Genomic DNA, 25,103 nt, shown 5'->3' with positions numbered 1-25,103 from the left:
GCCATATCATCAGAAATGTTAGGGTATTATTTGTCATATCATCAGAAATGTTAGGGTGGTATTTGCCATACCATCAGAAATGTTATGGTGGTATTTGCCATATCATCAGAAATGTTAGGGTGCTATTTGCCATATCATCAGAAATGTTAGGGTGGTATTTGCCATATCATCAGAAATGTTAGGGTGGTATTTGCCATACCATCAGAAATGTTAGGGTGCTAATTGCCATATCATCAGAAATGTTAGGATAGTATTTGCCATATCATCAGAAATGTTAGGGTGTTATTTGCCATATCATCAGAAATGTTAGGGTGGTATTTGCCATATCATCAGAAATGTTAGTGTGCTAATTGCGATATCATCAGAAATGTTAGGGTGCTATTTGCCATATCATCAGAAATGTTAGGGTGGTATTTGCCATACCATCAGAAATGTTAGTGTGCTAATTGCCATATCATCAGAAATGTTAGGGTGCTATTTGCCATACCATCAGAAATGTTAGGGTGGTATTTGCCATACCATCAGAAATGTTAGGGTGCTGATTGCCATATCATCAGAAATGTTAGGTTAGTATTTGCCATATCATCAGAAATGTTAGGGTGGTATTTGCCATACCATCAGAAATGTTAGGGTGGTATTTGTCATATCATCAGAAATGTTAGGGTGCTAATTGCCATATCATCAGAAATGTTAGCGTGGTATTTGCCATATCATAAGAAATGTTAGGTTGGTATTTGCCATATCATCAGAAATGTTAGGGTGGTATTTGCCATATCATCAGAAATGTTAGGGTGGTATTTGCCATATCATCAGAAATGTTAGGGTGGTATTTGTCATATCATAAGAAATGTTAGGTTGGTATTTGCCATATCATCAGAAATGTTAGGGTGCTACATGTATTTGCCATATCATCAGAAATGTTAGGGTGGTATTTGCCATACCATCAGAAATGTTAGGGTGCTATTTGCCATATCATCAGAAATGTTAGGGTGGTATTTGCCATACCATCAGAAATGTTAGGGTGGTATTTGTCATATCATCAGAAATGTTAGGTTGGTATTTGCCATGTCATCGGAAATGTTAGGGTGCTATTTGCCATATCATCAGAAATGTTAGGGTGGTATTTGCCATACCATCAGAAATGTTAGGTTGATATTTGCCATATCATCAGAAATGTTAGGGTGGTACTTGTCATATCATCAGATATGTTAGGTTGGTATTTGCCATATCATCCGAAATGTTAGGGTGGTATTTGCCATACCATCAGAAATGTTAGGGTGCTATTTGCCATATCATCAGAAATGTTAGGGTGGTATTTGCCATATCATCAGAAATGTTAGGGTATTATTTGTCATATCATCAGAAATGTTAGGGTGGTATTTGCCATACCATCAGAAATGTTATGGTGGTATTTGCCATATCATCAGAAATGTTAGGGTGCTATTTGCCATATCATCAGAAATGTTAGGGTGGTATTTGCCATATCATCAGAAATGTTAGGGTGGTATTTGCCATACCATCAGAAATGTTAGGGTGCTAATTGCCATATCATCAGAAATGTTAGGATAGTATTTGCCATATCATCAGAAATGTTAGGGTGTTATTTGCCATATCATCAGAAATGTTAGGGTGGTATTTGCCATATCATCAGAAATGTTAGTGTGCTAATTGCCATATCATCAGAAATGTTAGGGTGCTATTTGCCATATCATCAGAAATGTTAGGGTGGTATTTGCCATACCATCAGAAATGTTAGTGTGCTAATTGCCATATCATCAGAAATGTTAGGGTGCTATTTGCCATACCATCAGAAATGTTAGGGTGGTATTTGCCATACCATCAGAAATGTTAGGGTGCTATTTGCCATATCATCAGAAATGTTAGGTTAGTATTTGCCATATCATCAGAAATGTTAGGGTGGTATTTGCCATACCATCAGAAATGTTAGGGTGCTATTTGCCAAATCATCAGAAATGTTAGGGTGCTATTTGCCATATCATCAGAAATGTTAGGGTGGTATTTGCCATACCATCAGAAATGTTAGGGTGCTATTTGCCATATCATCAGAAATGTTAGGTTAGTATTTGCCATATCATCAGAAATGTTAGGGTGGTATTTGCCATACCATCAGAAATGTTAGGTTAGTATTTGCCATATCATCAGAAATGTTAGGGTGCTATTTGCCATATCATCAGAAATGTTAGGGTGCTATTTGCCATATCATCAGAAATGTTAGCATGCTAATTGCCATATCATCAGAAATGTTAGCGTGGTATTTGCCATATCATCAGAAATGTTAGGGTGGTATTTGCCATATCATCAGAAATGTTAGGGTGCTATTTGCCATATCATCAGAAATGTTAGGGTGCTATTTGCCATATCATCAGAAATGTTAGGGTGGTATTTGTCATATCATAAGAAATGTTAGGTTGGTATTTGCCATATCATCAGAAATGTTAGCGTGGTATTTGCCATATCATAAGAAATGTTAGGTTGGTATTTGCCATATCATCAGAAATGTTAGGGTGGTATTTGCCATATCATCAGAAATGTTAGGGTGGTATTTGTCATATCATAAGAAATGTTAGGTTGGTATTTGCCATATCATCAGAAATGTTAGGGTGCTACATGTATTTGCCATATCATCAGAAATGTTAGGGTGGTATTTGCCATACCATCAGAAATGTTAGGGTGCTATTTGCCATATCATCAGAAATGTTAGGGTGGTATTTGCCATACCATCAGAAATGTTAGGGTGGTATTTGTCATATCATCAGAAATGTTAGGTTGGTATTTGCCATGTCATCGGAAATGTTAGGGTGCTATTTGCCATATCATCAGAAATGTTAGGGTGGTATTTGCCATACCATCAGAAATGTTAGGTTGATATTTGCCATATCATCAGAAATGTTAGGGTGGTACTTGTCATATCATCAGATATGTTAGGTTGGTATTTGCCATATCATCCGAAATGTTAGGGTGGTATTTGCCATACCATCAGAAATGTTAGGGTGCTATTTGCCATATCATCAGAAATGTTAGGGTGGTATTTGCCATATCATCAGAAATGTTAGGGTATTATTTGTCATATCATCAGAAATGTTAGGGTGGTATTTGCCATACCATCAGAAATGTTATGGTGGTATTTGCCATATCATCAGAAATGTTAGGGTGCTATTTGCCATATCATCAGAAATGTTAGGGTGGTATTTGCCATATCATCAGAAATGTTAGGGTGGTATTTGCCATACCATCAGAAATGTTAGGGTGCTAATTGCCATATCATCAGAAATGTTAGGATAGTATTTGCCATATCATCAGAAATGTTAGGGTGTTATTTGCCATATCATCAGAAATGTTAGGGTGGTATTTGCCATATCATCAGAAATGTTAGTGTGCTAATTGCCATATCATCAGAAATGTTAGGGTGCTATTTGCCATATCATCAGAAATGTTAGGGTGGTATTTGCCATACCATCAGAAATGTTAGTGTGCTAATTGCCATATCATCAGAAATGTTAGGGTGCTATTTGCCATACCATCAGAAATGTTAGGGTGGTATTTGCCATACCATCAGAAATGTTAGGGTGCTATTTGCCATATCATCAGAAATGTTAGGTTAGTATTTGCCATATCATCAGAAATGTTAGGGTGGTATTTGCCATACCATCAGAAATGTTAGGGTGCTATTTGCCAAATCATCAGAAATGTTAGGGTGCTATTTGCCATATCATCAGAAATGTTAGGGTGGTATTTGCCATACCATCAGAAATGTTAGGGTGCTATTTGCCATATCATCAGAAATGTTAGGTTAGTATTTGCCATATCATCAGAAATGTTAGGGTGGTATTTGCCATACCATCAGAAATGTTAGGTTAGTATTTGCCATATCATCAGAAATGTTAGGGTGCTATTTGCCATATCATCAGAAATGTTAGGGTGCTATTTGCCATATCATCAGAAATGTTAGCATGCTAATTGCCATATCATCAGAAATGTTAGCGTGGTATTTGCCATATCATCAGAAATGTTAGGGTGGTATTTGCCATATCATCAGAAATGTTAGGGTGCTATTTGCCATATCATCAGAAATGTTAGGGTGCTATTTGCCATATCATCAGAAATGTTAGGGTGGTATTTGTCATATCATAAGAAATGTTAGGTTGGTATTTGCCATATCATCAGAAATGTTAGCGTGGTATTTGCCATATCATAAGAAATGTTAGGTTGGTATTTGCCATATCATCAGAAATGTTAGGGTGGTATTTGCCATATCATCAGAAATGTTAGGGTGGTATTTGCCATATCATCAGAAATGTTAGGGTGGTATTTGCCATATCATCAGAAATGTTAGGGTGGTATTTGCCATACCATCAGAAATGTTAGGGTGGTATTTGCCATACCATCAGAAATGTTAGGGTGGTACTTGTCATATCATCAGATATGTTAGGTTGGTATTTGCCATATCATCCGAAATGTTAGGGTGGTATTTGCCATACCATCAGAAATGTTAGGGTGGTATTTGTCATATCATCAGAAATGTTAGGTTGTTATTTGCCATATCATCAGATATGTTAGGGTGCTAATTGCCATATCATCCGAAATGTTAGGGTGGTATTTGCCATACCATCAGAAATGTTAGGGTGGTATTTGTCATATCATCAGAAATGTTAGGTTGGTATTTGCCATATCATCGGAAATGTTAGGGTGCTATTTGCCATATCATCAGAAATGTTAGGGTGGTATTTGCCATACCATCAGAAATGTTAGGTTGATATTTGCCATATCATCAGAAATGTTAGGGTGGTATTTGTCATATCATCAAAAATGTTAGGGTGGTATTTGCCATACCATCAGAAATGTTAGGGTGGTACTTGTCATATCATCAGATATGTTATGGTGCTAATTGCCATATCATCAGAAATGTTAGGGTGCTAATTGCCATATCATCAGAAATGTTAGGGTGGTATTTGCCATATCATCACAAATGTTAGGGTGCTAATTGCCATATCATCAGAAATGTTAGGGTGGTATTTGCCATACCATCAGAAATGTTAGGGTGCTATTTGCCATATCATCAGAAATGTTAGGGTGGTATTTGCCATACCATCAGAAATGTTAGGGTGGTATTTGTCTTATCATCAGAAATGTTAGGTTGGTATTTGCCATAACATCAGAAATGTTAGGGTGCTATTTGCCATATCATCAGAAATGTTAGTGTGCTAATTGCCATATCATCAGAAATGTTAGGGTGCTATTTGCCATATCATCAGAAATGTTAGGGTGGTATTTGCCATACCATCAGAAATGTTAGTGTGCTAATTGCCATATCATCAGAAATGTTAGGGTGCTATTTGCCATACCATCAGAAATGTTAGGGTGGTATTTGCCATACCATCAGAAATGTTAGGGTGCTATTTGCCATATCATCAGAAATGTTAGGTTAGTATTTGCCATATCATCAGAAATGTTAGGGTGGTATTTGCCATACCATCAGAAATGTTAGGGTGCTATTTGCCAAATCATCAGAAATGTTAGGGTGGTATTTGCCATATCATCAGAAATGTTTGGTTAGTATTTGCCATATCATCAGAAATGTTAGGGTGCTATTTGCCATACCATCAGAAATGTTAGGGTGCTATTTGCCATATCATCAGAAATGTTAGGGTGCTATTTGCCATATCATCAGAAATGTTAGCGTGCTAATTGCCATATCATCAGAAATGTTAGCGTGGTATTTACCATATCATCAGAAATGTTAGGGTGGTATTTGCCATATCATCAGAAATGTTTGGTTAGTATTTGCCATATCATCAGAAATGTTAGGGTGCTAATTGCTATATTATCAGAAATGTTAAGGTGGTATTTGCCATACCATCAGAAATGTTAGGGTGCTATTTGCCATATCATCAAAAATGTTAGGGTGGTATTTGCCATACCATCAGAAATGTTAGGGTGCTATTTCCCATATCATCAGAAATGTTAGGATGCTATTTGCCATATCATCAGAAATGTTAGGGTGCTAATTGCCATATCATCAGAAATGTTAGGGTGCTATTTGCCATATCATCAGAAATGTTAGCGTGCTAATTGCCATATCATCAGAAATGTTAGCGTGGTATTTACCATATCATCAGAAATGTTAGGGTGGTATTTGCCATATCATCAGAAATGTTAGGGTGCTATTTGCCATATCATCAGAAATGTTAGGGTGGTATTTGCCATATCATCAGAAATGTTAGGGTGGTATTTGCCATATCATCAGAAATGTTAGGGTGGTATTTGCCATACCATCAGAAATGTTAGGGTGGTATTTGTCATATCATCAGAAATGTTAGGGTGGTATTTGCCATACCATCAGAAATGTTAGGGTGGTACTTGTCATATCATCAGATATGTTAGGTTGGTATTTGCCATATCATCCGAAATGTTAGGGTGGTATTTGCCATACCATCAGAAATGTTAGGGTGGTATTTGTCATATCATCAGAAATGTTAGGTTGTTATTTGCCATATCATCAGAAATGTTAGGGTGGTATTTGCCATACCATCAGAAATGTTAGTGTGCTAATTGCCATATCATCAGAAATGTTAGGGTGCTATTTGCCATATCATCAGAAATGTTAGGGTGGTATTTGCCATACCATCAGAAATGTTAGGGTGGTATTTGTCTTATCATCAGAAATGTTAGGTTAGTATTTGCCATAACATCAGAAATGTTAGGGTGCTATTTGCCATATCATCAGAAATGTTAGGGTGGTATTTGCCATATCATCAGAAATGTTAGGGTATTATTTGCCATATCATCAGAAATGTTAGGGTGGTATTTGCCATACCATCAGAAATGTTAGGGTGGTATTTGCCATATCATCAGAAATGTTAGGGTGCTATTTGCCATATCATCAGAAATGTTAGGGTGGTATTTGCCATACCATCAGAAATGTTAGGGTGCTAATTGCCATATCATCAGAAATGTTAGGGTGCTATTTGCCATACCATCAGAAATGTTAGGGTGGTATTTGCCATATCATCAGAAATGTTAGGGTGTTATTTGCCATATCATCAGAAATGTTAGGGTGGTATTTGCCATATCATCAGAAATGTTAGGGTGGTATTTGCCATACCATCAGAAATGTTAGGGTGCTATTTGCCATATCATCAGAAATGTTAGGGTGGTATTTGCCATACCATCAGAAATGTTAGGTTGGTATTTGTCATATCATCAGAAATGTTAGGGTGGTATTTGTCATATCATCAGAAATGTTAGGGTGGTATTTGCCTTATCATCAGTAATGTTAGGGTGGTATTTGCCATATCATCAGAAATGTTAGGGTGGTATTTGCCATATCATCAGAAAGGTTAGGGTGGTATTTGCCATATCATCAGAAATGTTAGGGTGGTATTTGCCATATCATCAGATATGTTAGGGTGGTATTTGCCATATCATCAGATATGTTAGGGTGCTATTTGCCATATCATCAGAAATGTTAGGGTGGTATTTGCCATACCATCAGAAATGTTAGGGTGGTATTTGTCTTATCATCAGAAATGTTAGGGTGCTATTTGCCATATCATCAGAGATGTTAGGGTGGTATTTGCCGTACCATCGGAAATGTTAGGGTGCTAATTGTCATATCATCAAAAATGTTAGGTTGGTATTTGCCATACCATCAGAAATGTTAGGGTGCTAATTGTCATATCATCAGAAATGTTAGGGTGGTATTTGCCATATCATCAGAAATGTTAGGATAGTATTTGCCATATCATCAGAAATGTTAGGGTGTTATTTGCCATACCAGCAGATATGTTAGGGTGGTATTTGTCATATCATAAGAAATGTTAGGTTGGTATTTGCCATATCATCAGAAATGTTAGCGTGGTATTTGCCATATCATAAGAAATGTTAGGGTGCTATTTGCCATACCATCAGAAATGTTAGGGTGCTAATTGCCATTTCATCAGAAATGTTAGGGTGCTATTTGCCATACCATCAGAAATATTAGGGTTGTATTTGTCATATCATCAGAAATGTTAGGGTGCTAATTGCCATATCATCAGAAATGTTAGGGTGGTATTTGCCATATCATCACAAATGTTAGGGTGCTAATTGCCATATCATCAGAAATGTTAGGGTGGTATTTGCCATATCATCACAAATGTTAGGGTGCTAATTGCCATATCATCAGAAATGTTAGGTTGGTATTTGCCATATCATCAGAAATGTTAGGGTGGTATTTGCCATACCATCAGAAATGTTAGGGTGCTAATTGCCATATCATCAGAATGTTAGGTTGGTATTTGCCATATCATCAGAAATGTTAGGGTGCTATTTGCCATACCATCAGAAATGCTAGGGTGCTAATTGCCATATCATCAGAAATGTTAGGGTGGTATCTGCCATACATCAGAAATGTTAGGGTGCTAATTGCCATATCATCAGAAATGTTAGGGTGCTATTTGCCATACCATCAGAAATGTTAGGGTGGTATTTGTCATATCATCAGAAATGTTAGGGTGGTATTTGCCATACCATCAGAAATGTTAGAGTGCTATTTGCCATATCATCAGAAATGTTAGGGTGGTATTTGCCATACCATCAGAAATGTTAGGGTGGTATTTGTCATATCATCAGAAATGTTAGGTTGGTATTTGCCATATCATCAGAAATGTTAGGGTGCTATTTGCCATATCATCAGAAATGTTAGGGTGGTATTTGCCATATCATCAGAAATGTTAGGATGCTATTTGCCATATCATCAGAAATGTTAGGGTGGTATTTGTCATATCATAAGAAATGTTAGGTTGGTATTTGCCATATCATCAGAAATGTTAGGGTGCTACATGTATTTGCCATATCATCAGAAATGTTAGGGTGCTATTTGCCATACCATCAGAAATGTTAGGGTGCTATTTGCCATATCATCAGAAATGTTAGGGTGGTATTTGCCATACCATCAGAAATGTTAGGGTGCTATTTGCCATATCATCAGAAATGTTAGGGTGGTATTTGCCATACCATCAGAAATGTTAGGGTGCTATTTGCCATACCATCAGAAATGTTAGGGTGGTATTTGTCTTATCATCAGAAATGTTAGGGTGCTATTTGCCATATCATCAGAAATGTTAGGGTGGTATTTGCCGTACCATCGGAAATGTTAGGGTGCTAATTGTCATATCATCAGAAATGTTAGGTTGGTATTTGCCATACCATCAGAAATGTTAGGGTGCTAATTGTCATATCATCAGAAATGTTAGGGTGGTATTTGCCATATCATCAGAAATGTTAGGATAGTATTTGCCATATCATCAGAAATGTTAGGGTGTTATTTGCCATATCATCAGAAATGTTAGCGTGGTATTTGCCATATCATAAGAAATGTTAGGTTGGTATTTGCCATATCATCAGAAATGTTAGGGTGGTATTTGCCATATCATCAGAAATGTTAGGGTGCTATTTGCCATATCATCAGAAATGTTAGCGTGGTATTTGCCATATCATCAGAAATGTTAGGGTGCTATTTGCCATACCATCAGAAATGTTAGGGTGCTAATTGCCATTTCATCAGAAATGTTAGGGTGCTATTTGCCATACCATCAGAAATGTTAGGGTGGTATTTGTCATATCATCAGAAATGTTAGGGTGCTAATTGCCATATCATCAGAAATGTTAGGGTGGTATTTGCCATATCATCAGAAATGTTAGGATGCTATTTGCCATATCATCAGAAATGTTAGGGTGGTATTTGTCATATCATAAGAAATGTTAGGTTGGTATTTGCCATATCATCAGAAATGTTAGGGTGCTACATGTATTTGCCATATCATCAGAAATGTTAGAGTGCTATTTGCCATACCATCAGAAATGTTAGGGTGCTATTTGCCATATCATCAGAAATGTTAGGGTGGTATTTGCCATACCATCAGAAATGTTAGGGTGCTATTTGCCATATCATCAGAAATGTTAGGGTGGTATTTGCCATACCATCAGAAATGTTAGGGTGCTATTTGCCATACCATCAGAAATGTTAGGGTGGTATTTGTCTTATCATCAGAAATGTTAGGGTGCTATTTGCCATATCATCAGAAATGTTAGGGTGGTATTTGCCGTACCATCGGAAATGTTAGGGTGCTAATTGTCATATCATCAGAAATGTTAGGTTGGTATTTGCCATACCATCAGAAATATTAGGGTGCTAATTGTCATATCATCAGAAATGTTAGGGTGGTATTTGCCATATCATCAGAAATGTTAGGATAGTATTTGCCATATCATCAGAAATGTTAGGGTGTTATTTGCCATACCATCAGAAATGTTAGGGTGATATTTGTCATATCATCAGAAATGTTAGGGTGCTAATTGCCATATCATCAGAAATGTTATGGTGGTATTTGCCATACCATCACAAATGTTAGGGTGCTAATTGCCATATCATCGGAAATGTTAGGGTGGTATTTGCCATACCATCAGAAATGTTAGGGTGCCAATTGCCATGTCATCAGAAATGTTAGGTTGGTATTTGCCATATCATCAGAAATGTTAGGGTGGTATTTGCCATACCATCAAAAATGTTAGGGTGGTATTTGCCATACCATCAGAAATGTTAGGTTGATATTTGCCATATCATCAGAAATGTTAGGGTGGTATTTGTCCTATCATCAGAAATGTTAGGGTGGTATTTGCCTTACCATCAGAAATGTTAGGGTGGTACTTGTCATATCATCAGATATGTTAGGGTGGTATTTGGGTGGTATTTGCCATATCATCAGATATGTTAGGGTGCTATTTGCCATACCATCAGAAATGTTAGGGTGGTATTTGCCATACCATCAGAAATGTTAGGGTGGTATTTGTCTTATCATCAGAAATGTTAGGGTGGTATTTGCCATATCATCAGAAATGTTAGGGTGGTATTTGCCGTACCATCAGAAATGTTAGGGTGCTAATTGTCATACCATCAGAAATGTTAGGGTGGTATTTGCCATATCATCAGAAATGTTAGGATAGTATTTGCCATATCATCAGAAATGTTAGGGTGTTATTTGCCATACCAGCAGAAATGTTAGGGTGGTATTTGTCATATCATCAGAAATGTTAGGGTGCTAATTGCCATATCATCAGAAATGTTATGGTGGTATTTGCCATACCATCACAAATGTTAGGGTTCTAATTGCCATATCATCAGAAATGTTAGGGTGGTATTTGCCATATCATCAGAAATGTTAGGGTGGTATTTGTCATATAAGAAATGTTAGGTTGGTATTTGCCATATCATCAGAAATGTTAGCGTGGTATTTGCCATATCATAAGAAATGTTAGGTTTGTATTTGCCATATCATCAGAAATGTTAGGGTGGTATTTGCCATATCATCAGAAATGTTAGGGTGCTATTTGCCATATCATCAGAAATGTTAGCGTGGTATTTGCCATATCATCAGAAATGTTAGGGTGCTATTTGCCATACCATCAGAAATGTTAGGGTGCTAATTGCCATTTCATCAGAAATGTTAGGGTGCTATTTGCCATACCATCAGAAATGTTAGGGTGGTATTTGTCATATCATCAGAAATGTTAGGGTGCTAATTGCCATATCATCAGAAATGTTAGGGTGGTATTTGCCATATCACAAATGTTAGGGTGCTAATTGCTATATTATCAGAAATGTTAAGGTGGTATTTGCCATACCATCAGAAATGTTAGGGTGCTAATTGCCATATCATCAGAAATGTTAGGTTGGTATTTGCCATATCATCAGAAATGTTAGGGTGGTATTTGCCATATCATCACAAATGTTAGGGTGCTAATTGCCATATCATCAGAAATGTTAGGGTGGTATTTGCCATACCATCAGAAATGTTAGGGTGCTAATTGCCATATCATCAGAAATGTTAGGTTGGTATTTGCCATATCATCAGAAATGTTAGGGTGCTATTTGCCATACCATCAGAAATGTTAGGGTGGTATCTGCCATACATCAGAAATGTTAGGGTGGTATTTGCCATATCATCAGAAATGTTAGGATGCTATTTGCCATATCATCAGAAATGTTAGGGTGGTATTTGTCATATCATAAGAAATGTTAGGTTGGTATTTGCCATATCATCAGAAATGTTAGGGTGCTACATGTATTTGCCATATCATCAGAAATGTTAGAGTGCTATTTGCCATACCATCAGAAATGTTAGGGTGCTATTTGCCATATCATCAGAAATGTTAGGGTGGTATTTGCCATACCATCAGAAATGTTAGGGTGCTATTTGCCATATCATCAGAAATGTTAGGGTGGTATTTGCCATACCATCAGAAATGTTAGGGTGCTATTTGCCATACCATCAGAAATGTTAGGGTGGTATTTGTCTTATCATCAGAAATGTTAGGGTGCTATTTGCCATATCATCAGAAATGTTAGGGTGGTATTTGCCGTACCATCGGAAATGTTAGGGTGCTAATTGTCATATCATCAGAAATGTTAGGTTGGTATTTGCCATACCATCAGAAATATTAGGGTGCTAATTGTCATATCATCAGAAATGTTAGGGTGGTATTTGCCATATCATCAGAAATGTTAGGATAGTATTTGCCATATCATCAGAAATGTTAGGGTGTTATTTGCCATACCATCAGAAATGTTAGGGTGATATTTGTCATATCATCAGAAATGTTAGGGTGCTAATTGCCATATCATCAGAAATGTTATGGTGGTATTTGCCATACCATCACAAATGTTAGGGTGCTAATTGCCATATCATCGGAAATGTTAGGGTGGTATTTGCCATACCATCAGAAATGTTAGGGTGCCAATTGCCATGTCATCAGAAATGTTAGGTTGGTATTTGCCATATCATCAGAAATGTTAGGGTGGTATTTGCCATACCATCAAAAATGTTAGGGTGGTATTTGCCATACCATCAGAAATGTTAGGTTGATATTTGCCATATCATCAGAAATGTTAGGGTGGTATTTGTCCTATCATCAGAAATGTTAGGGTGGTATTTGCCTTACCATCAGAAATGTTAGGGTGGTACTTGTCATATCATCAGATATGTTAGGGTGGTATTTGGGTGGTATTTGCCATATCATCAGATATGTTAGGGTGCTATTTGCCATACCATCAGAAATGTTAGGGTGGTATTTGCCATACCATCAGAAATGTTAGGGTGGTATTTGTCTTATCATCAGAAATGTTAGGGTGGTATTTGCCATATCATCAGAAATGTTAGGGTGGTATTTGCCGTACCATCAGAAATGTTAGGGTGCTAATTGTCATACCATCAGAAATGTTAGGGTGGTATTTGCCATATCATCAGAAATGTTAGGATAGTATTTGCCATATCATCAGAAATGTTAGGGTGTTATTTGCCATACCAGCAGAAATGTTAGGGTGGTATTTGTCATATCATCAGAAATGTTAGGGTGCTAATTGCCATATCATCAGAAATGTTATGGTGGTATTTGCCATACCATCACAAATGTTAGGGTGCTAATTGCCATATCATCAGAAATGTTAGGGTGGTATTTGCCATATCATCAGAAATGTTAGGGTGGTATTTGTCATATAAGAAATGTTAGGTTGGTATTTGCCATATCATCAGAAATGTTAGCGTGGTATTTGCCATATCATAAGAAATGTTAGGTTTGTATTTGCCATATCATCAGAAATGTTAGGGTGGTATTTGCCATATCATCAGAAATGTTAGGGTGCTATTTGCCATATCATCAGAAATGTTAGCGTGGTATTTGCCATATCATCAGAAATGTTAGGGTGCTATTTGCCATACCATCAGAAATGTTAGGGTGCTAATTGCCATTTCATCAGAAATGTTAGGGTGCTATTTGCCATACCATCAGAAATGTTAGGGTGGTATTTGTCATATCATCAGAAATGTTAGGGTGCTAATTGCCATATCATCAGAAATGTTAGGGTGGTATTTGCCATATCACAAATGTTAGGGTGCTAATTGCTATATTATCAGAAATGTTAAGGTGGTATTTGCCATACCATCAGAAATGTTAGGGTGCTAATTGCCATATCATCAGAAATGTTAGGTTGGTATTTGCCATATCATCAGAAATGTTAGGGTGGTATTTGCCATATCATCACAAATGTTAGGGTGCTAATTGCCATATCATCAGAAATGTTAGGGTGGTATTTGCCATACCATCAGAAATGTTAGGGTGCTAATTGCCATATCATCAGAAATGTTAGGTTGGTATTTGCCATATCATCAGAAATGTTAGGGTGCTATTTGCCATACCATCAGAAATGTTAGGGTGGTATCTGCCATACATCAGAAATGTTAGGGTGCTAATTGCCATATCATCAGAAATGTTAGGGTGCTATTTGCCATACCATCAGAAATGTTAGGGTGGTATTTGTCATATCATCAGAAATGTTAGGGTGCTAATTGCCATACCATCAGAAATGTTAGGGTGCTATTTGCCAAATCATCAGAAATGTTAGGGTGGTATTTGCCATACCATCAGAAATGTTAGGGTGCTAATTGCCATATCATCAGAAATGTTAGGGTGCTAATTGCCATACCATCAGAAATGTTAGGGTGCTAATTGCCATACCATCAGAAATGTTAGGGTGCTAATTGCCATACCATCAGAAATGTTAGGGTGGTATTTGCCATATCATCAGAAATGTTAGGGTGCTAATTGCCATACCATCAGAAATGTTAGGGTGCTATTTGCCATATCATCAGAAATGTTAGGGTGCTATTTGCTATATCATCAGAAATGTTAGGGTGGTGTTTTACTGTGTTATGTTAATTTTTCAACCATTTGTTATACTTTGTTGGTCATTGCTGTTAGATTTATTGGTATATACAGTACCTGAACATTGGGGATCCAGCCCAACGTGAGTGCCCGTCTGTCATGAATATTAATGAGCTATATGAATATTAATTAGCAATGAACAATATTAATGAGTTCGCAGTGCAAATATTTTTGGAATTAAGACATCAGGTTTCACAATTCAGAGTTTGAATTTAAAAATGAAATATATTCGAAATGCGAATGCTGCAGACTAAAAACAGAAACAAATAAATTATTGTTGCAATATTAATGTCTATTGTAAAAAGTTAAATAAAACGTATTTTAAACGTTTCAGCCAGGAATATGTTCACAATCTTATTTACTCCAAAAACATTCTCCTTCAAAAAATCGACCACGTAATTATTTGGCATATTGTTGTAATTTATTATTCGTACCATCAACTTCTAAAACGTTTACATTCACAGTAATGAACGAACAAATAAAACTTTCAAAGTTACGACGTGACACAACTTACTTCGCGATGTTATACAAAGATTATATCAATAATTCCTCTTACTCAGTCATGATGCCATGCAAAAAATGTTACTTCTTTTTTTTTGATATGAAATAAAAGTAAAATTTGACTTAGTTTTATCGGGAGTGGTTATTTTTGATCACTCGATCGCTTCGGTAAAAAACACAGACCCGTCATGATGTATTAGTTGACCGGCATGTGTCCTTTGACCCAATGGGTCAAGAATGCCATTAACCAATCAGAATGCCGCGTGGTAATGCCGGTAGAATCCAAAGTTTTCCAAATGGTTGTGATCATAAAAATTACATTGCGGAAGTACAGTACTCATTTCGCCCAACCTACCGCCCGCTTCCGGATTTCGATCGCTTTTTTGTCGCTCGCTTTGTTCAATTCGACCGCGCAATTTCCGCTTTTTTTTTCGACCGCGCAGATCCGGAAGTATCCGCTCGCTCAATCGCTCGCTCGCTCGCTCGCCTGACAGCGCAACCGCCCGCATTTACAGTTCATTATCTGTTTCATGTACAAGTGTATCATTTTTGTTTTTATGATGTTAAAATAAGAATAAATACAATCAGAAATGTATAGAACGACTGTTGAAAAAATACGGTGGATCACACGGCCATATAAAATTGGTAATAATATATACGCGTAGTAATAATGTCCACCACAAACAAGATCGAACCAAACATGTGAAATCAAATACGACACTGACACAGACACAACTAATATGAAATAAAACCATTCTATTTTTGGCGGAGAACGAAAAATGTCTACTGTAGAGTACGGTATTCGTTGAGTAACCGTGTGTAGGGTGACGGTTGTCATGCACGCATTGTTTGGGTTTAACACGGGTCAAGTTGTAGTTATGTTAAAATCCGTGGCACCTATAACAATTGAAGAAGAATGCAGGAATAGTAAGACTGTGTAAAAACGACTGATCGATTGTTAAATAATGACCGTAGTGTACAATTTGTCAAACAAATACAATACTTGCAAATGTAATGTAGGCCAGCGCCCATCTTACTTGTCCGAAGTTGTCCAAGCCGACATCAATGGAGATCGCGTTTTTTAACTAGGCGGCTGGCAAGCGGACTAACACGTTACATAAACTTGTTGAATTACAATTATGGTTTTTATTTTTGCGCCCAATGTATCGTTATAAAATAAAGGATTCAAATTTTGCAGGGTATTCCGTTTTTTGCGAACTCTGGGCGAAATACTTTCATGAGCTGTACGTAGTTCACTTACAGCCAAAACAAAGTCAGCTTGGACATTAAGTTGTGAGACGCGACAAAACAAACGCTGCCAGTGATAGATTACGTGAATAAAAGAACAAAATAAACGCAATCAAAGGCGCCGACCACACGCTTTGGAAATAAATAGAACGCGTTGCTAAGAGGAATCGCACCTGCATCTCGACGACGTCTCCGGTCATGAGCAGGGTTTGCCGCGTCTTAGAAAAATTGAAAGTTAAAAAGGAATCAGTGTCGGGGAACCATTCACAATGTTTGCATGAAAAATCCCACGCGAAAGCGTTTTTTTTTTTCCTGTTACAAACACTATGGTACCTGAATCCCGATTAATTCATAAATATGAATCGGTAAGGGTCAATTTCCTGCAATCCTGCAATCCTTCAAGATTAAATTTGCCTCCGAAAATCTTTCTAACGATGACCTGGAAGATTGCCATGATTGATCGAGTGCCACCATTTCTGTTCTAAGATTTATTCAGTATAATATTACAAATGTTCACCCCCAACAGAGGTGAACATACAGTTTTAGCGACCCGAAGAGCTCATTGTCAACCGAGGCGAAGCACTACGATAAAGACTTTCCGTTCCCAATAAATAATAATAAAAAAAAAACTTCTCGTTCCCGACATTATGAATTTCTTTCGTTTTGGGGGAAAAAACCTGGAAAAAAAACTGATTTTGACAAAATAATTTAGAAATTGATATTAAGAATAATTCATAACGAAATCTATTCCATATGTACCCATATTTTTTTTTCATAATTACTGATTACACACGAATATTACAGAAAAAAATAATTTGCTATATTATCTATATTTGTGCCTTTTATTTGTCTTGAATCGTGACTGAAAGGAGCTGGATGAAATTACAAACTATGTACATAGTGTGTTCGACAACTCATGTATGAACAACAATTTTAATAAATATGATTTTACTTGGTAAAATTACTGTATTTTTCTACATAAAAACAAAAGAATTTCATAATGTCTTTGTTATCATAGCGTTGTTGGTAATAGTTGAAAATGATACATCCACGTGAACCTGCTTATATGAGATCGAAGGAGTCTCTGTTTTCAACAGCCGTATACATCTAACTGCGTCATCGCTAAGTTTCCTTGTGGACCACGAGCTCTGTTCCTTGTTTGCACGTTATCATGTTCACACAATCGCAGACATTATTTGTAAGGGTGCCCTTTGAAATGGCACATTTTCTCGATGTTTTAGCGAGTACTCCACAGGTATATGGCTTGTTCTCACATCAGCACAATTTTCCTCGAGTTCACTCATCGCTTTCCCATATGCACTTCTCGTTCTTTGCTGCTAACTTTTTGCACTCTAATATGGTGTTGTTTTTGTCTTTCTAAACATCGAGTTTATTTTTGACATTCAACGAGATCGCTTGAATTTTGAATTTGATGACGGTTCGAATTTATCCACTTTTACAGTGATCAACATTGCGTTCGAGTAGAGTTACTAGTAATTACAAGCCTGATTTACATTTTTCGGCAATGTATTAAATATAAGTGCTTTGGGAAATAACATAATTATATTGCGCGAGTGAAAGAGTTTGGGAGACTGTCACAACACGTTTTATTTATTTCCAACGCGCGTTTATTTTGCATTTTTATTTTCAAAATGTATAACTGACTGCGTTTGTTTTGTTTTCCTCAACAAATTAACTGTTCCGAGATCTCTTTCATTTTTCGTCCGGCTGCTGCCAATCCAATAATTCGTCGCCGCATGTACCCATGTACTGGACAAGCGATTAATCGTCACAGTCATTATACTAGTAGTTTAAGTCCAATTGATTTGTAGAAATTCAGCTATGCGATAATTATATGTGCAGTTTTGTTTTGTGCACCCAGACACGAGCAAAAGTTAGCCAATAGATTTTCTGAACTACAGCATTCGTATTACTTATGCAAATTCAGTAAGGGTCATAGTGTGAGTTGCGTTCGCAAATAACAAAGTGTCAAAATTATTTTGAGCGCCGTTCGGAATAAATTTAGTCAAAATCACACACAGAAACACACACACAACACACAAATACTAGTACTGAATACATATCGCGATTGACCAGTTATATAGCTGCTTGAACTACACACACAAGGACGTAAATATGTAAATACAAGTCACATTTCGACTTGCGTAGCAAACGTTACAATGTGTCAAGTGATTATAATAATAATAATAATAATATAATAATGAATTTATTGCATCCTTAGAAATAATTTCCATTGGTTGAACAGCAATAAAATGTTAGTAATAAAGTACAATACATATAAAATTAAAGTAAAAGTAAAATGTCAGTTATTGATATTTCTGATTTCAAATATTTTATATAAGTATTCACCAACTTGTCTTATTAGTACGTCTTCTCTTGAACTCATAATATATTTAAATATCTGGTTATCACTTTTCAATTCTTCTGGAATACTGATATTATTAAATAGCTTTTGTCTTTCCGTTTGGTACCTAAGACATTCCATGAAGAAATGTTCTTCATTTTCAATTTTGATCTGGGAACATTGCTTACAGATTCTGTCTTCTAAAGGTATTTTGGGTTGGGTATGTCTACCCTTCTCAATTTCTAATACATGACTGCTTATTCTGAAACGAGTCAATAAGATTTTATGTTTCAGATTACATAAAAGCAAATATGGTTCAAAAGTGTATGAGTCTTTAAACTTTATATACGTTCTCAGTTTTCTATTATCATTTGTTACACTCAACTTCCAGAACTCTACATACCTTTGTTGGATGTTGTTTCGTATGTTTTTTATTTTACTGTGTGGTAATTTTTGAGGTATGACAGACGAGGACAAGTTTGTAATATTTTCGGAGACCATGTTTTTTACTGATGTAAACCAATTTAAATTTTGTTGTTTTTGTTCTTCAAAGGCTTGTTTTGTAATATTACTGTCTGGTAAGGCACTAATACGATACCAGTATTTAATAAGATTTTCCTGAATATCTATAAGTAATGGGAATTTACCAAGTTCAGCTCTGCATGCTGCATTTGAGGAGAATTTACTCACACCTAGTATTTGTTTGCAGAATTTCAAATGTAACTGTTCAATTGGTGTTTTGTCCCATCTATTATTGTCTAGTATGTCATGTCCCCAAGTTGTTGATCCATATAACAAAATTGGTTTAATACATATCTGAAAAAGGTGCATAAATGTTCTACAGTCAGTCTCTCTTTCAACAGTGCATACATTGCTCTAGTAGCTTTGTTTGTTAAACATTGTCTTGTTTCTTGGAACTTTCCATTTGATTGTAAAGTTATACCTAAATAAATATAAGAATTGACACAACTTATATTTTGTTCTTGGAATTGAAATAACTCTCTCTTTCTCATTGTTCCCTTTTTGAAAATCATAACTTTGGTTTTATTAAGATTTACCTGGAGTTTCCATTTGTGGCAGTATTCAGATAGTTTATTTAATGCATTTTGCAAACCTAATTGTGTTGTTGAAATCAATACTAGGTCATCTGCATAAAATAGAGAGTTAATTTTATAATTATTTAATGTTACCTGGTTTACTGAATCTTTTAATGTGTCATTCAAGTCATTAACATAAAGATTAAAAAGCATTGGACTTATAGTACATCCCTGTCTCACACCCTTATTTGTATTAAATATTGGAGATATTTTTTTGCCAAAGCGAATACATGTTTTAGTATTGTTATACATGTTTTTAATCAAATGATAAAGTTTACATGTTTTAGTATTGTTATACATGTTTTTAATCAAATGATAAAGTTTCCCATCAATTCCGTTCTTTAATAATTTATAAAATAAACCATCCCTCCAAACCGTATCGAAAGCCTTGCGGAAATCTACAAAGCATGTATATAGTTTAACATTTTGGTTCAGGTATTTATTAACTATTGTTTTTAGAGTAAAAATGTGATCAGTGGTCTGATAACCTTTTCTAAACCCAGCCTGATTGTTATTTATAATATTATGCTTCTCTGAAAAATCACATAACCTATTATTGACTAAATTACAGAACACTTTGCCTATACAACTGGAAACTGCTACCCCCCTATAATTTCCTGGTTCATCCTTATCCCCTTTTTTAAAAATATGAGTAATTATACTTGTATTCCAGATGTTAGGATAAATGCCTGTATTGAATATTAAATTATACAATTTATGGAGTGGTTTAATTAGATGGTTTTTACTGTTTTTTATAAGTTCTGCACAGAACCCATCATATCCAGCTGATTTTTTTGATTTAAGTTTGTTAATTGCTATTTTAATTTCTTTTTCAGTTATTTCAGCATTCAAGCAATTATTTGATTGTTGCATATTTTCAACTATTCCTGTTTTAGTCATAATGTTTTTCTGAAAGTCTGTTAAATCATCTTTAGTATTCAATTGTTTATAGTATTCAATCCATTTATCAGGTGAAATTGGGTTTTCTTGATTTCTGTCTGAATTCTTTAACTTGCTTATAATTTGCCAAAATTGTTTAGGGTTAGTTTTGTTTAACTGTGTTAGCTTATTTACAATAAGGTTTTGTTCTTGTTTTCTTTTTGTTTTTACTATATTTTTATATTTTTTCTTTTTAGCGTAAAATAGTTCTCTAAGTTTAATGTCAAATGGGTATTTGTTAATCATTCTTGATGTAATACAAAGATCTTTTTTCAATAACTTACATTCTTTGTCAAACCATCTCTTATTATGTTTATGTTTAATTTTTGCACACTTATTAGTTTTCCTGTTAAAAATATTGCCTGCCGCATTATCTATCATAGTATTAAAATCCTTAACTGCATTATTAATTCCTGTACTGTCATTAGAATAGTTATTGTTTTGAAATTCATTAATATTATTTTGAATTTCTTTAGATGCTAATTTGTCTTGGTAATTGAATACAGATAAACTGTCCCAGACCCAACCCGTGGGGAGATTATTTAGGTGTTTTATATTATTGATATTATTATAGTCTAACCTGATGTTTTTGTTCAGTTTAATTAAGAATGAGATTTGACAGTGATCTGAGTTGCATGTGAAGTCATGCACTCTGAAATATTTTATATTTTCTATTAATTCAGTTGATGCAATAGCATAGTCAACTGTACTGACACCATTGTAATGGTAACAAGTTAGTTTTCCACTTGTATCTCCAGGTAATCTACCATTAAGTAAATGTATATCATTATTTTTACACAATTCTATAAGAGTTCTACCCTGTGTATTGACAGTTTCATCTTTACTATTACGGGGATTGATGTCTTCTTTACATGTATATAAATTTGACCCTGGAATGAAATTATCCATGTCATCATTGTCCTCATAGTCAGCTAAAGAACCTACTCTGCTATTAAAGTCCCCAAGAATGGCAATAGTACCATTGGACGAAAAGTTTGTAATGTGGTTGTCTAACCGTTCAAAAAAGTCTGGTTTACAATGTTTAGAGTTGAATGGTGGGTGGTATACAAAACAGAAATACATGTCTTTTTCTAATTGAAAAAAGTTTTTTTCCAGTTTGCACCATATCATATCTTCTGATTCCGTCTGCTCAATTCTGATGCCTTTTCTCAATTGTTGTTTTATTAATAGAGAGATACCTCCTCTAGATTTGTTTTTTCTTAATACTGAATAAGTATAATATTCTGGAATGTTAAGCAAGTGTTGTGAATCTGTGGTTAACCATGTTTCACCCAGTCCAATAATGTCATGATTTGTAATTTTCTTTATAAAGTCATTGTCTTCTAGCTTGTTACTAACTCCTTGTATGTTCCAATATGATATAGATAATGCTCTCTTTTGAGCACTGTTTATATTCCTGTATTTTTGTTGATCCATTAGTAAGTTGTTTGTGGTCTGTGACCATCCGTCTCATAACAAGGAGTATACCTTCTGTTATTCTTCTTTTCTTTCCATTGGCTACTGTATCCTGGCTTGTTTATTTGTCTTGTGACACCGATTAGTGGTCCAATCACATCTTTCATATTTTTCACAAAGACAGCTGTCCCACGTTTATTCAGGTGCACAGTATCATATAGGTGGGTTATGTAACTGATGTTATCATTGTCTATGTAGATATAGTTATCACCATTGTTACTCATTACTTTTAACTTCTTATTAAGAACATCTATATTCTCATTTATGTTAACATCATATCTTCTGTGTACTATTGATGATTTGAAGGCGTCTTTGTTCCAAAACAGAGAAGCAATAGGCGTTGTGTTTTGAATCGTCATTAAAACCTAAATTTATTACGAATAAAAACTTAAGTTTATACATACAATGTACGATCATTGTTACTCCAGCGGTCGGTTGGCAAGCGGACGATGTTTCTGAAGCCAGCCATAGCAGGAGCGAGCGAGCGAGCGAGCGAACAAAAGCGAGCGAGCGAGCGAGCGAGCGAACAAAAGCGAGCGAGCGAGCGAGCGAACAAAAGCGAGCGAGCGAGCGAGCGAACAAAAGCGAGCGAGCGAGCGAGCGAACAAAAGCGAGCGAGCGAGCGAGCGAACAAAAGCGAGCGAGCGGAAAAAAAGTGATAAGAGCGGGAGGTTGGGCGGAATGAGTACTGTAAAGCAATGACGTAGCACGATTTGTTGGCATCGATTTCAGTTGAAAACTGCATGATGGTTTTCGAAAGAGGTGATTAGCAATTTTTAAAAGGTAAAATAGGTCTTGAAAGAAGAGTTTTTACATGATTCGCGATGATAACAGTTCAAATGTATTTTACCAAATCACGCAATGAACACATTGTTTTTTGTTCTTGAGTAGCGTAAACAGATCGTGAACTCCGAATTGACTATGTTATATCGAGGTGGAATTGATTTTGAAAGAATTTTAGCTTTCAATCTAAAGACTGTGTCTATTGCAAAAAGTATTTACTTGCTAATTTCACAAAATTGACACTACGTATCGTGCGACTAGGTCTATTGTTTACAAATTATAATCCCTGACTGGCAGGATGCGTGTCGGTCGGTACATAATTATAATAACAATCGGACAATAGTCCTGGTCGGAAGCATTCCCGTGGTGGTCGCTAATTTTGAGTGCCAGTCGGGGCCGACCACCGCCGACCAGCGTGGCGAGATCCCTGAACATGTACATGTACTAGAAGCACATCTCCAGTAGGACACATCTATAAAAAATCTCTTGCTAAGAATTTTCCTCTGACATGTGTTTTTCTATGCCCGGTTCACCACCTCCTTTAGTTATTGTCTTGATTTTAGATATACATGTATGTCCTCTCCAGCTTTTTAGCTCTTCTGTCATATGAGTGATTGTTCGTCATTCTCCGCGTCAACTTCTTCTTGACAATTACAAGCCTAAGTGCTGATTGATACTTGACGTACATGTATATGTTCCTTGGGTGGGCCTCACTTTAGATTGGTTCAATTCTCTATAATTTTGATCAATATTTTTGTCATTTTTTGGTAAAAAGTGACATTTTGACTTCTTGTTAAACTTCGCAAGTCTGGTTGATTTGATATAATACATAAAGGTACAACAGGTCGACCTCTAGCATTGCTAACAGTGGAGCTGCCTTAGCAAAGAGGCAGCTTGTTTCATGTTAACAGAGTTATTTCAAGTAATTAAACAGAGCATCAATTTTACTACCAAAAGCCTGCAAACTAGTTAACATAACAGCTATGCCAATTTGATCCACAGTATAAGAATATGAATTGAAAATATTATCCAACGACAACAGATTTTTATGGTGGAATTGAGAATGTATAGTTGACCATTGCCAATGAAAAAGTACTTGTGACTAGGTCACTAGAGGGCATTTATTATATGCAAACACTTACAATAGAGCAAATAATTTACATTTTGATCTCATCATTACCTGCTTTTCTCTCAGTGTGGAATGTTTGATCATTGCAAATGATGCCACTGTGAAGGCTGGTACTTACTATCCCATCACAGTGAAGAAACATCTAAGAGCACAAGAAATAGCTCAAGAGAACAAGCTGCCTTGTATATATTTAGGTGAGCACTATGACTAACTAGACTCTGTTTTTACTGTTCATAAAACAATCTTGTTATTTTTATTTTTATTTTAGTATACTTAACCCCGATTTTGTTTCAATTAGGACATAGTGAGACAATTTTTTTCATTTCAGTAAAATTTGTATATAATTCCTTTCTTTATTGTGTCCTTAATGTAAATACAGATAAGAACTTCGTCATTGTCAATGTCTTGTTTATTCTGTTTCTAGTTGATTCTGGTGGTGCTAATTTACCTCGTCAAGATAACGTTTTTCCGGATAGAGAACATTTTGGACGGATATTTTATAACCAAGCAGTTATGTCATCTCAGGGAATTCCTCAAGTATGTTATCACACATTATATTATATCATTATCAATTCCAGATTTTATGACGTCATTGCAGCAGATTATTCGCGATAATGTATCGCATTGTTGAGCATCAAGGCCCCATGCCGTGGATATGAATATAATGTAGTTTTCGAAAATGAATAAAAAAGAAACTATTTAAAAAGAAGAGAAATTGCTAGAGAACAAGTATTTAATACGAAAATCGGATCAAATAAAATGGTTCAATGCCAATAACAGCGGATTT

The 25,103-nt window shown here is 35.8% G+C and overlaps 1 protein-coding gene across 1 annotated transcript in view; it reads left to right on the top strand.

Moving 5' to 3' along the window:
- The window catches only part of LOC102803800 (methylcrotonoyl-CoA carboxylase beta chain, mitochondrial-like), a 217,961-nt gene that overhangs the window by 24,972 nt on the left and 167,886 nt on the right, over window positions 1–25,103 (top strand). The window contains exons 4-5 of the mRNA XM_085506319.1: window positions 24,383–24,510; window positions 24,741–24,853. Coding sequence (XP_085362445.1) covers window positions 24,383–24,510; window positions 24,741–24,853 — 241 coding nt within the window. The remainder of the gene's footprint in view (window positions 1–24,382; window positions 24,511–24,740; window positions 24,854–25,103) is intronic.

The sequence above is a fragment of the Saccoglossus kowalevskii genome, chromosome 12 (genome assembly GCF_978046115.1).
Source record: "Saccoglossus kowalevskii chromosome 12, keSacKowa6.1, whole genome shotgun sequence".
NCBI classification, from domain to species: Eukaryota; Metazoa; Hemichordata; class Enteropneusta; family Harrimaniidae; genus Saccoglossus; species Saccoglossus kowalevskii.
The sequence above is the reverse complement of the archived record's forward strand: the minus strand, read 5'-3'. Positions and strand labels throughout refer to the sequence as shown.